Below are 14,948 nucleotides of genomic sequence, written 5' to 3' on the forward strand. Positions count from 1 at the left end.
ATGGATCCTTTACTTTTTACAGGAATTTAAAGATTTTTTTTAAAAATAAATTTCTAAAAAAAGCTGATGTGCTACTGTTCATTCTTAGGACATTTCTTTGAAAGAGTTATGTAATTTGACAGTAAATGTTAAAATACTCATTATATAGAGTTTTAAGAAAGAATCTTATGTGCTAATATGTAGTTTGACACACAAAACCACACACTGAAAACTAAGTATTGTCTGTCAGTTAAAGAATTGGTAAGAATCTAATTTAGTGAGGATTTTTGCAAATTAACAGCTACATATGAACCCAAACATGAGTAATTACCGACTAAACTCAACTGTTTTGTCTTTTGTACCAAACTGCATCCTTTCTGAGAAAAGTCCTCAAAGTTTACCGTTCATTCACACCGAAAATTTCCAGGAAATTAGTATAACATTAAAAAGGACCTGTAAAATAATGTGCTACCATGTCTTCTTTTTTCTTTCTTTACCTTAGTTGCATTAGCTGTTCTGTATTTCATGTGTATTGTTGTTTTGCATGTAAAATGTTCAATTTTGAAAAAAGTGAAAGAAAATATTTAAAAACAAGAATTGATAGTTTTTGTGCTTTCTTACTGGTCTCATTAATATTAAAAACCCTCTCTTGACCCTTACAGTCCGCTGCAACCAACAGGCTAACATATTTGACAATTTCTACTTTCTCATTATTGTCAGTTTCTTTATTTGGGTAAAGTTTTTTTTTTTTTAAGGGTGTTAAAGTCTGATATCCTCCATATCTCTATGTTCACGTTAGAGTGCAGCCATTCTGCAGCAGCCTCAGAGACATTGATAAAAGTCCTGTTCTATTTATAGCTGCGTATCCCATTTTAAAAATACATCAACTGTGTTATGAAGCCCAGCGCACTATCACTCATCATCTGATGAAAGTGAGCTGAATCACTCCGAAATCTCTCTGTGTTGGCATCGGAGAGAAATTTCATGAGCCATGTTTCGGGCTTTTGTATTTTTCATGACAGTTATATAATACTTGGTGGGAGCTCAGAGATGCTCTGTCAAAGCTTCAGTGACCTGGATGAAAGTTTGACCTAAAGGGATGGATGGATGGATGGATGAACAGCCACTAAGGCTAAAGATGCAGAATCCACATTTATGAGTTACCAGTCTGTAATTATTATAAATACAGAGAGGTTCAAACATATTCACTAAAATATAAACTGAAATCTTAATCTCAAAGTCAGGCCGACACATACTGTATACAGATGGATGACAAATTAAAAGAAAAACCAGCATAAAGAACAGCTTCAGTTCTCCTTGTCACGGATTTTCAAAGTGTATGGAACTTTACCGGAGGGATGAACTGAATTCTTCCAAAGGAACGTTCTCCTTTGGTGTTTTTATGATGGTGGTAGAAAGCGCTGTCACGTCACTCCAAAATCTCCCATAACTGTAGGTGCCACTAGAGCCTCCTAAAAGACAACTAGAAACTAAAGAGCTACTAAAACCACCTAAAAGAAAACTGTAACCACCTATAGCGTCCCCAGAAACTCCTAAAAGACAACTACTACCCTCTACAGGACCACTAGAACCACCTAAAAGACCATAACAACCTCCTAAAGAACTACTAGAACCACCCAACAGACAACTATAACCCCTGAAGAACCACCTTAAGGACAAATAGAACCAGCTACATGTTCGACAGAATCTCCGAAAAGACCACTGCAACCTCCTAAAGAACTACTAGAACCACAACTGTAACCACTTACAGCGTCTCCAGAACTTCCAATAGGACAACTACAACCCCCTACAGGACCACTAGAACCACCTTAAGGACAAATAAAACCACCTACACATTCCACAGAACCACTGAAAAGACAACTCCTGCAGGACTACTAGGACCACCTAAAAGACCAATAAAACCTATAGAACTACTACAGCCACCTAAATATCAAGTAGAACCACCTACAAAACCACTAGAACCACCTACAAAACCACTAGAACTAACTAAATATCAACTAGAACCACCTACAAGACAACTAGAACCACCTGCAAGACACAAAATAGTTTTTAACAGGACAGCGTTTATTTTAATGTGTCAGATATATTTAATCATCATTTCACATCTAATGCTGCTATGCATTTAATTTTAGTGTGTACTGTATACGGAGCATCTTTGGCACAAGAATTTATTTTGGGATGAATTAAGTTTGATGGGAGACTTATGGGTGAAAATAAGTATTGGATCAGTCATGGTATCAAATTTAAATTCTTGGATCTGAATCGGGGCCAAAAACAGTTGATTGGGACATCCCTGCCTCAGTGACGCCCAAAAACATAAAAGGACTGCTAACACCTCCTTAATCACTATTATATGCTGCAAATAATGATTATTTTCAGTATCAATGAAGTTTTTTTTATTTTTATTCTTTTGTTTTGTCAATAAAATGTCAGAAAATTGTAAAATTGTCCATTATAGTTGCCCACAGCCAAAGGTGACATCTTCAAATGTCGTTTTGTCCAACTAAAAGTTCAAAACCCAAAGATATTACGTTTATCATCGTGTACGACAAAGAGAAGAATTAAATCGTCACATTTGAAAAGATGATACTTATGATACTTATGATTATTTGATTATCAAAATAGTTGCCAATTAATTTTCAAATCAACAAATCAATTAATCGTTGCAGCTCTAGACCTCCTCAATTATAGTAATTAAGATAACTGGACTCCCTATTCATATTAGGAATGCCCCATGACTTAATCTTCTGAGTTCTGCCTCACAGGCCATTCTTATTGTTTAGGTTTTTAAACACACTGATTTTTAATGTGCTTCATAGATAATCTGCCATGACTTGACCTGATGTAAAGAGAAGATTCCACGTTGCTGTAATCCATGTGACCTCCCGTGTGTCATGTGTTCAGGCTGAATGAGTGAATGAATGAATGTCATGTGATGAGGCCTTCAGGCTCATCTTCTTTGAAATCCTGCGGTGGAACTGATGACATGCAGCAGGTTGGATGAAAAGGATTCAACTTGAAGACGTCACACAGATGTGACAGTTGCCCTCATGGCAGCGTTGACTAATCCAGCATTCAGACTAAAGATTTCCTCTTTTTTCACCCCGTTTCTATTCTTTTGCTTCAGGCTGGAGGTTTTCAGGCAGACCTGAACCCACTAAAACCCCAAAATCCTGACCAATCCACCTAATCTAATCTCAAAGGAACAGTTGAAGATTTTGTGATTATTGTTTGGATAATTAATAATTCATTTGGTCTGTAAAATGTCAGAAAACAGTGAAAAATATCTTAACAATTTCCTGAAAAATCCCTAAAAGTTTTTTGTCCAACAAAGTACAAAACCCCCAAATACTCAGATTACAAATTTAACATAAAACAAAGAAAAGTAGTAGGGAATCATCTAATTTGAGGAGTTGGAACAAGGAAACATTTGTTGAAAAATGACTAACGATTAATCAATTGTCAAAACAGTTGCTCAACTAATCAATTAATAGACTAATAAAACGTGGTTCTCTGAGCAACCTGATTTTATCCAACATTTTTAATATATACTTTTATTGTCTGTATTTTTATTTGATTGTAATTCTTGTGTCTCTGTAAAGTACTTTGGTCAACATTTGTTGTTTTAAATGTCTTCTATAATTGACTCCACTTGACTAGATTAGCATAAAGACTGGAAACAGCTAGCCTCAAAAATCAAAGATAAAAATACATGTACTAATATTTCTACAGCTCACTCGTTAACACATTATATCTCTTTTAAAACATGTTTTCCTATTGTGTAAATCTATTGAAGATAGATATCATCAAACCTGGCCAAATACTGTAAATCCAAAAGTATCTGCATTTTTGCACAGTGTACACTTTAATTATCTTGCCTCTTTAATAATTTAGCACTCAACTTTTACAGTAATTCATTATCTTTTGGTATTTTTACCAGGTTGCACCATCCTGGAACAAAAATAGTCGTTTTGTTGTCAATAAGTAATGACAGTATAGTTGAATTTTATTGATTTTATTTCTCATTCGTTATTTTTCTTTTGTTTATACGTTATGAACGGGTTCTTCTCAGGTTCTGGCACTACTATCAGACCTGTGAATTTAAACCAACACTACATTTTGTTCATGTTTTGTCTGAATGTGAGATTTTACACTTTTTCTAGTCAGGACACATGAATGTTCAACAAACAGACTGCACAATGTAAACAGATGGGAGGCCTCCCGCTGTGGTCTCCTCCTGTCTGTGATGGCCTACAGTCATACTCACACATATGTGCATTCAGACTATACTATAATAATAAACTGTAACACAAACCGAACGACATGTAAAATGTTAGAAACTGGCAGAAATGATGTTTTTATGATGTTTTGGGGTCAGATGTGACAGAAAATCAGACTGTAGTTTTTTTTTTTTTTTGCTGTTTTGTTTTTTTCAGCTCAGCCACGCTGACGTCATCAAAAAATTCAGCAGGATTTGTAATCATTTGAGTCACAGTCGGATCAAACACAGATATTTTTACCGTACAGTAACACTGCACTCAGACACGTCATACAGTTTATGAAGAGCAGATCTCAGCAGATGAGTGAAGGACCTGCTTCTATTCATCTGCATCTATTTTCTGTTACTGAACAACAAACATTAAAGCTGTATTCTGTATCAGTTGTGTATTTATAGCAGCCATCAGAGCCGTATTTCACTGTGGAGAGCTACACTCGTGCGTTTAGGAGGTAATTAAACCTGAATCATTGATGTCATCTGCTGCTTCTGCTTGAACTGGTTTCTAAAGGACCATTGAGGATCTGACAGCGCTGTATGTTACAGGACAAAAATGTACTACTGTAATATTGTTTTTTTTTTTGCTTAGAAAATTACAATTAATTATCAAAATAGTTTATGAGAAGAAGAACAACACAAAGAACAAGAAGAGGATTAATCATTGCAGCTCTAAATTCTACTAACTTCTACTTTGCTGTTTTTGTGATCACTGTTAAACTGTCGTCAATTCAACTCAACACTTCCTGCAGGAGTTTCAGCGTCGTAGCCCTTCAGACTTTATGTTAAACGCCTGCACAGGAAGTGTTGAGTTTCATTAACACCGATTGAAAAAATAGAGCAAAGTAGAAGCAAATGCTAACATTACTAAGTGAAAACATTTTGTGCTGAAACAACAGAAAATAAAACTCTGTTAAACTGTGTTCATCAAGGATAGAAACTAATTCTCTGGTTGCAGCTTCTCCAATGTTTTCAGCTTTTCTCTGTTTTATATCATTACAAAGTAAATATTTTTGTGTTCTGGACTGTTGGTCGGACAGAACGAGACATTTGAAGACATCATCTTGGACTCTTTTTTCTACTTTTTAATATTTCAAAGTAGAACTGAAACAATAAGTCAATTAATCAATTCAACAGTCAAACATTGGGCGGCTATTTTGATAGTTGATTAAGTCATTTTTTTCCAAGCAAAAATGCCAAAGATCTCCCCTCAAATGAGGACAGGGAAATTAGGATTCGCAGCTTTCCTTTGCCACATATTATTGCCAACTGAATCTTTTTTTGGACCAACTGTCGAACAAAACAAGTGATCTGAAGACATCTTCTTGGTCTCTGTGATGTTTCTTATGGAGATTTAATTGTGAGAATGCATTTAAAGTAGATTTTCTTACATATGCTAGCATTTGCACCTCAAGCTTTCTTACACTATATATTTTACAGTCAATTAAAAATAAATCAAAAACCATATTTACACAAATGAGAAAAGAAAAATAAATACATTTCTAAAAAATGAAAACTTTGGGACATTTGATGGCCATTTTTTCATTATTTTTTGACATTTCCTTGGCGATTAAACAATTAATTTATGAATTGAAAAAGCGAGCGGCAGATTAACAAACCATGAAAACGATTAATTGCATTAATGCTCATAGTTTATCACAAATGGAGGGAATGTTTGGGTGACCTCATACAAATCGTGTATTTTACACTTACTGGTGTTAAACTATGAGTCAGTGTTTAAGTTCCTGTGCTACAGATCTTCAGTCTGTTTCTCCAGCTACATAAAGTCCTGAGTCACTGCTGACTGTCAGACCTGACTCACACAGCAGCCTGTAGAGGACCATCCAAGGACAGACTCTCCACACCGGACCTCTGAATAAAGTACAGAAACACCAGATACTGTCAGAGCAAAGACGGCCGACCAGCTGCCAGAAATAACCGAGCAGCAAAGTATCAAAGTATGAACCAAACCTGCTTGAACGTGCACAAAATCAGCCAAACTAGACCATATAAATAAACATTGAATGCATTCTGCCATGCTCAGTTATTCAGGACACGGTTTACACATGTTTTAGGGATGAATTATCAATTTTATTTTGGGTCATTTCCCATTCTGTTAAAGAAAATGTAATGATTTCCACTGTTCACCAGATAAAACTCTTTGATCTAATTGCAACTGGTAGTTGTAGTCCAAGTCAAGACAGACGGGAATCATGGGAGTCTAACTACTGAACGAGAGAGTGAAACGTTCAGAGATGACGTATCTGGTTGGTTTTTTTCCACCAAATATCTGATATTACAGTGAAATATCAGCTGGTAGAAGTGTTTGTGGTTGTGTTCAGACTCTGGCAGCACTTGGTTCAGGTCAGAGAAAGATCCAGAGGGGTTGAACTACGAAGCAAGTTCAACATACCCAGGCTTTCTTTGTGTGAGCTGGCTCAACAAACCCTAAACTCACAATCAGAGATAAGTGGTATCACGACGGAGGTTATGAACTTTCTTTGTTAACTCAGGCTTTCTGTGCGCGTACCCATGAAGGGGGGCGTTTTGCGTCATTTGACTCTTTTTCCACGCAAAATAGACCAATCGCGTGTCGCCTACTTCAGTCAGGAGGGACAGGTCATTATAACGGAGAGCAATGAGGAATATAAATACATTATCACAGCAAAAAGCAACGCTGTTTCGTATATGAATGTCATTTCTAGGAGACAGAGTTTAAATTATAGGTGGACTACGCTGAGGTTTTCCCTATTTTTACTATTATTTTACTACATTTTATAATATATATAAAAATATATTGTTCATGACAGTTAATAATGCTGTAAGGCAGTTTTAATGTACTTGTAGCAACAACATGGTGCTAAAATGTGAAGTCTGCAAAACACCTTTAGATCAAAACAAGCAGTTGACTATGTGATAACGGGTACCGGCATGTTTATAGGAATATGACATCAGGTCGGTAATAAACCAGGCTTAGATGCAACTTAAAGATCCTTTTGAAACTCATAAACAAACCCCTTCAGCTCTGGTTGAAACAGAAGCACTTCCCCTGCGAGTGACGTCAACAATGCAGACGTGGTTGTTCTGATAAACGGAGGCTCGTGTGCTGTGATGAAGTCATGGGTCGGAGGACAGAGCTCTATTTATTTCACCGTCAGAACAAAATGAGCCACAGAAACAAGCAGCGCCACAACGGTCTCCTGGGATCTACTGCTGGAGCCGGTTTCATCTCCAGACCAGACGACCGCAGAGTACAGTCAGGGTTAACTGTGAACTCAGTCGCTGCAGGACACCAAACTGCTGCTTTCTGCATGTTTATTCAGGACTGATAACCCAAGATCTGATCAATAACGCCTCTCACCTTCCTTTAAACAAGCTTCATCAGCAAGATCCAATTACAAAAGACTCATGATAAACGTTAATAACTTAGCAATAGAGCTGCAACAATTACTTGATCGACAGAACGTTAATCTGCAACTATTTTGATAAACAATTGATCATTTTAGTCCATTTCAAGTTGGTTCCAGCTTCTCAAATGCAAAGATTTGCTGCTTTTGTGCGTTTGCATCATTGTAAACTGAATATTTTTGGGTTTTGAACTTTTGGTCAAATAAAACAAGACATTTCGAGACGGCACCTTGGCCGACAGAAAATTACAGCCGGAATTTTTCATTATCCAATATTTTCATGGATAAATGCCTAATCAATAATGAAAGTAATCATTATTTGCTGTACTCAGCAGCAGTATCTATGAGTTAGTGGAGGGTCAACCACATTTTGATCTATGAAATGAAGTAGAGTTACATCTAAAAAACTCAGTTTACTTTCATATATGACAGAGAAAAGCAGCAAATCTGCACATTTGAGATTAATTTTCGGTATTTTTGCTCGACAAATGACTAAATCAAATACATCAAGCTCATAATACTTATTACTGTAGTAGGATTTTTCATGCATCTCAAGTCTTTTATTTGATATTTCCTCGCTCGAACCAGATGTCGTTCTGATCCGCCATATCAGCTGAGATGCACCCAATAGAGCCACAATGGCCACATTTATGGGAAATAAACTGGAATTTCCCATAAGTAAAAGTACCAATACAACAATGTAAAAATACTCCATTACAAGTAAAAGTCCTGCATGAAAAATCCTCCTACGGTAAAAGTACATAAGTATTATGAGCTTGATGTAGTTAAAGTATTGCAGTAAAAGTACATAAGTATTATGAGCTTGATGTAGTTAAAGTATTGCAGTAAAAGTAGTGGTTTGGTCCCTCTGACTGATATATTATTATATATGACATCATTAGATTATTAATAGTGAAGCATCAGTGTTAGAGCAGCATGTTACTGTTGTAGCTGCTGGAGGTGGAGCTAGTTTACACTACTTTATATACAGTTAGCTAGTTTAGTCCAGTGGTTCCCAACCTAGGGGTCGGGCCTCTCCAAAGGGTCAGCAGATAAATCTGAGGGGTCGTGAGATGATTAATGGGAGAGGAAAGAAGAAAAAACAAAGTTCTGATACACAAATCTGTTTTCAGTTTTTGGACTTTTTCTCTAATCTTTGATTTTTGCTGAAATATTGGATCATTTGAACATTTATTGAAATGAAAGCATGTGAGAAGTTTAGAGGGAAAAATCACTATTTGGTGGAGCTGTTAACAACTCATAGACATTTTCCCTGAGCCAAATAAATAATTTCTGGTGCTCAGAAGACACCGTGGCCATATTCTCAGTTATTAAATAATGAATTCACTATCAGGATATCAATAAATAATTAATAAATAATACCTGTATAAACACATTCTGCCAGTAGAAACGGTTCCTGTGCCTCTGAGCAGGACACAGTATAAATACTGAATGCAGGCTTTTATTCATGTGCAGGTGTTTGTTAAACAAGTAACAGGCTGCAGAGAGGAAACAGCTGCTCCGTCAGTGATAACTGTGCAGACACAAACTCCATCAAAAGTCTCTACAGCTGTTAAAGCCGACCGACAGCTGATCAGCTGCGATCAAGTGCCGTCGTCATCAGAAACGGACGTCGCCTCATGTGACGCTTCAGAGGAGAGGATGTCTTCCTCGTTTCCTCTCTCCTCACTTGGTTTCCTTAGGTGTCTCCTTGCATCCTCCGTGGAAGGGACAAAGACGAAAGGAAAAGATGCAAGTGAAGGAAACGTGGATGCAATTAAGAGACTTTAAGATGTGCCGTGCTAAATTTGCTCTCTCCAGCTCTTTTATAGAGCAAAAAGACATTTATGACACAAAACGATGATCATCAGGGTAAGCTGCTGAGGATTAGTTCAAGGATTACACTCCTCCTTTACTAGTTGAGAACATTTTCTAACCTGGGTGTGACTTTTAACGTCCCACGCCAACCTTTTAAATTCATTTACAATCTCAGACCCACAGAGCATTAGTCGGAGTTCTAATCGGCCAGCTGTTCTGTGTTGAAACCTCATGCTGCTGCTCTGCAGGTTGGACTTTATTTAATTTTCAGGTAACACACTACTTTAAACCTTTAAATTAAATTAAAAAGGCACCCTGTGGAGTTTTTAAACACTAGTAGCGCTATGGAGCAATGTTTATACCAGTGGGTTTGTTTTTATTGTGCACGAAGATGCACAATGTGATACACATCAAGCTATAACGCTAACTGACAGTTTGTGGTGGTAAAACAAAAAAATAGCAATGTGCCCACAAAGATAAGGAAGAAGAAGGCTGCCAGTGAGCAAACATGGATGTAAACAACGCAAGATTTAAATTATTAAATGATGCTAATGTTCTTTGAGATCCTTTTATGAGATTGGATCTGAATACTTCCTCCACCAAGGCCTGGACCAAACAACTAATCATGATAATAATTGTTGGTTGCAGCTCTCACAGTGTACGCCTGGAGCAACAGCCTACTTTGCCTGGTTGGTAACACTATCTAACACTATTTCTGTTCTTGGCTGGTAAGTGTTATTTCCTGATTGCTTATGCCTAAAAGCTGCATAACCAATTAGGAAATGATACTTACTGCCCAGGACAAAAACTGTCACATAGGCCCAAGATAAAGTATCCTGACATTTATATGACATATATGTTGTTGTGGGTAAATAATACATAAATCAGATGATAAAAGCTGAGTTTAGGTAAACATAAAGGTGTACAGGAACCTGCAGGGGGCCACTCAGGGCCCCAGTAAATAAATAAAAAAATAAAACCAGTGGGATCATCTCACCGAGTCCGCTGACCTCCTGTCGGATGTTGAGTCGGTTCCTCTCGTCGGCGATGGCCTTCAGCATCTGCTGCAGAGACCCGTCCGACTCTCCGTTCTCCTCCTCCGCTGGCCCGACAGCCTTACACAAACCGGGGAAGGACGCCATCTCCGCGCTGAGATCATGACAGTCCGGTCCGGGCCAACAGATACCCACAGCACCGGTTCACGGCAGCTAACTGGCGGCTAAAGGAGCGCGGAGGAGCGGGAAGGAGCAGGGAGAAGGAGAGGGGGGGGGACACCGAGGATCCCCCCGGCTTTTTCCTCGTTTTTAATCCCGATTTAAACACCTGGGGAGGCGATGCACACCTGCCGGAGGCCGGTGCCGGGCAGCCCTGCTCTGCAGCCGGAGAAAAGAGCAGATAGGTCGGGCTGCTCAGGGACACTCTGGTCCTTCTGTTGTGCAGATCAGCTGGAAACACCCCTCACACTTCCTGTAACAACACGAGGCTTTTAAAGGTACAGAGCACCGAAATACTGCTCACACACTGGTGTTACAGTTTATTCTGTCACCCGGCAGATTCTGTGAGGCCATTACGCTCCACTGTATGGAAGATAATTTATGCCAGAAAAAAAAAATAGATGGAAAAGGTAGGCGCAACAAAAATGTTGAAAATAAAATTATGTTTTAAGTCAAAATTATGAGTTATTTATTATCTTCATTTAAATACTGCTCACATACATTTTATTCTGTCACCAAGCAGATTCTGTGACACTATTAATATTACTACCCTATTCCACAGTACAGAAGATAATTTACATAAGAAAAAAGGATAAAAAATTAGGCACAATAAAAACAAAAATTATGAACAACTGCAACAGAAATTACATTTACTTATTGTCTAAACTTTGACTTACTATGATTATTTATTTTTCTATTTTCAATGTATATAATTAGTTAATTTGGCAGAGTTTGGTTTGGTTTTATTCTGTCATAAAACACCTAACACATAAGACACTTTATAACAATATAATAATAAACCATTTTTGTTTTCTAATAATTACTCCTCTCATTTTTTTGACAGTTTCTGGACTCTGGTGGAAAGTTACTAAGTGTATTTACTTGTACTTTACTTGATTATTTCCATTTGACACTACTTTATACTTCCACTTCACTACATTTCAGACGGAAATATTTTACTTTCTACACCACTACATTTATTTGACAGCTAGAAACAAACAGATGAAGATTTAGGCACGACAAAAACAAAAATGCTCAAATTAAAATGATGAGATACTGAGTCAAAAAATTCACTTACTTATTAACTTAATTTTTACTTACTGTGTTTATTTATTTTTCTTTTTTTTTATTTAATAAGATAATTTGGCAGGTTTTGCTTGGTTTTATTATGTAATAAAACAACTGACACATATCACATTTTTTCACTAGGAATATATTTTACATATTTTTATTGTAAATTTCTTTTTTATATTATTTACAATTACTTCAATTTGTATAATTTTAACTTTCTCACAACTTATCTCACAGTTTTAACTTACTATATCAATTTTGATAAATGTCACAATTTTGATTTACTCTCTAATAATTCTTACAAAAAGTCCCTCAGGAATATGTTTAAGTTATAGAGGAGTCCTTTAGGAATCATGCAAGACAATTAATTTACTTTATTTTTTTGTAGCGTAAGTAACATTTTAGACTAATCTCATGGTTTTGACTTACTGTCTCATAGTTGTGACTTCATAATTTTGATTTAGTGTGAGCATCATTTTTGTGTGTTTTTTTTTCTTGACAGAAATGGGCTTCCATATCTAAGATAATAAGTGGTTGGGATTAGGAGAACAAAATCTATCAGGTCACAGAATATAACACTATGAAGCTAGCATTTATCCTGTATATTTTCCCTCATCATAATAAATTGCTGTACCATTTAATTTTCCTACTATTTAAGTCCCAATGCCGGCAAAATGCAAAGACTCACTGGCCTTTAATTTACTGTCATCTGTATTAACGTCACTGAAGATCAACAAATTTTAGGCTAAATATTGAGCTGAAGTTGACCATTTTAGCAAGCTGGCGTTATCATTTCCATTACTTTGTTCAGTTCATTTATATTTGTCATAACATCGAGTAACATTTAAGAAAAACGTTCAAGTTCTTCCTTCTCCATCAAACCATTCGCTGCCTCTCCGGTGCGTAGCGGTTCATGAATCAGACGCACCCAAGTTAGCGTTGCTGCCATGCGATAGGAGCTATCAGGAGTCCCCGCCCGGCCGGTCGGTGGAGACGGAGAGGAAAGAAGTTGAATAATAAACTATTTCCTTGTGAATTGTTTGTATTCTTGTCTCGTAAATTGTAGTTAAGCCAAATAGCAAGCTAATCTTCATGGTTGCCCTCCCAGCCGGGGTCTAACGCTAGCTACGCTTGATTTAACGGCTAACTTGAGAGTCAGTTATAACTTACTTTTTCTGGAGCTCTTCGGCTAATTAGCCCCGCTAATTTAATAAATATTTAATCGAGTAAACCACGCAATGTCACAGAAAGTTCCAGTTCTTTGTTGGAGAGCTTTAACCGACGAATTACTAAACAGCGGCTTATCCGATGTTTTTTGTCCTTCCTCGCCACCGGTGCCGGTGTTACAGCTATATCTGTGACCCGTCAGATTGTGTGACGCTGGAGGAAAACCTATCAATAAATTGTGAATTTATCTAGTTACTATGGAGACAGCAACATGTTTAACAGCCGCCTTCAAATTGAAGTGTGTAGCATATTAAAAACATGCAGTTAAAAGATCAAATCTGATCACAGAATACGAGTGGTGACAAAATTCTGCGTAACACCGGCGTCATACAACTGCTAAGTCCTCCGGTGAAGCGGGGTATTAAAACGAGTGCACTCTTTGTTTTAAGACAAAGGATGACGTCATTGTGTTAGGAGCTCATGTGTAGGGGATCCTGACTCCTGAAGACTAATATTTACTTTCTTTATCATCTCAAATATTGATCAGGTGATTATTTAACATGAGATAAATCAATAACCTACATTGGATGTTTTATTTTAAGCAATGGTGGAAGAAATATTTAGATCCTTTACTGCAGTAAAAGTACCAATACAGCAATTTAAAAATACTCCATTACAAGTAAAAGTCCTGCATGAAAAATCCTACTACAGTAAAAGTACATAAGTATTATGAGCTTGATGTAGTTAAAGTATTGCAGTAAAAGTACATAAGTATTATGAGCTTGATGTAGTTAAAGTATTGCAGTAAAAGTACATAAGTATTATGAGCTTGATGTAGTTAAAGTATTGCAGTAAAAGTAGTGGTTTGGTCCCTCTGACTGATATTATATTATATATGACAGCATTAGATTATTAATAGTGAAGCATCAGTGTTAGAGCAGCATGTTACTGTTGTAGCTGCTGGAGGTGGAGCTAGTTTACACTACTTTATATACAGTTAGCTAGTTTAGTCCAGTGGTTCCCAACCTAGGGGTCGGGCCTCTCCAAAGGGTCAGCAGATAAATCTGAGGGGTGGTGAGATGATTAATGGGAGAGGAAAGAAGAAAAAACAAAGTTCTGATACACAAATCTGTTTTCAGTTTTTGGACTTTTTCTCTAATCTTTTCTGATTTTGGCTGAAATATTGGATCATTTGAACATTTATTGAAATGAAAGCATGTGAGACATTTAGAGGGAAAAATCACTATTTGGTGGAGCTGTTAACAACTCATAGACATGTGAAATGTGACCCCGACTACACACTGCTTTTTGTAAGACGTCAAAAGACAAAAAGGTTGGAAACCACTGGTTTCATCTTTAACAATGTGTTGTATTTTAAAAGCTTGTTATATTATCCATTGTGTCAAATCTTCATCTGAAAAGTAACTAAAGCTGTCAAATAAATGTAGTGGAGTAGAAAGTACAATATTTCCCTCTGATATGTAGTGAAGTGGAAGTATAAAGTAGCATCACATGGAAATACTCAAGTAAACTACAAGTACCTCAAAACTGTACTTAATTACAGTACCTGAGTAAATGTAGTCAGTTCCTCTCCAGCACTGATCAGCAGTGGGTTACCAGCAGGTTTTTAAGGTCTGATCAGGGTCGGTTGGTTGTTCTTCGCTCCAGACTCCAAACTGAGACTGAGCCTTTGATTGCACTTTGAAACTGTCTCCCATTGGATCTGTCTTACAAAAGCAGCTCAAGACCTGTTCAGACTTCCCTTTGAGTAGTAGTGTTCTATTGATCAATTTCTATTTTATTTACTATTTTTATATTGTGTCTCTATTTTCTTTTTGTCTTCATCTTTCATTATGAAGCACTTTATGACGTCTGACCTAGAAAGGTGCTATATATATATATATATATATATATATATATATATATATATATATATATATATATAACTTTAAAAATGTTTAAAAAAAAATAAATAAATAAAAAAAAAGGTAGCACATC

The 14,948-nt window shown here is 36.7% G+C and overlaps 1 protein-coding gene across 1 annotated transcript in view; it reads right to left on the bottom strand.

Annotated features, from left to right (window-relative positions):
- The window catches only part of kiaa0930, a 34,698-nt gene extending 21,382 nt beyond the window's left edge, over positions 1-13,316 (bottom strand). Inside the window, exons 1-2 of the mRNA XM_067581297.1 lie at positions 12,954-13,316; positions 10,496-10,965 (exon numbers count right to left, since the gene is read on the bottom strand). Coding sequence (XP_067437398.1) covers positions 10,496-10,640 — 145 coding nt within the window. The 5' untranslated portion in view covers positions 10,641-10,965; positions 12,954-13,316. The remainder of the gene's footprint in view (positions 1-10,495; positions 10,966-12,953) is intronic.
- Between the last annotated feature and the right edge of the window lie 1,632 nt (positions 13,317-14,948).

The sequence above is a fragment of the Thunnus thynnus genome, chromosome 23 (assembly GCF_963924715.1).
Source record: "Thunnus thynnus chromosome 23, fThuThy2.1, whole genome shotgun sequence".
NCBI lineage: Eukaryota > Metazoa > Chordata > Actinopteri > Scombriformes > Scombridae > Thunnus > Thunnus thynnus.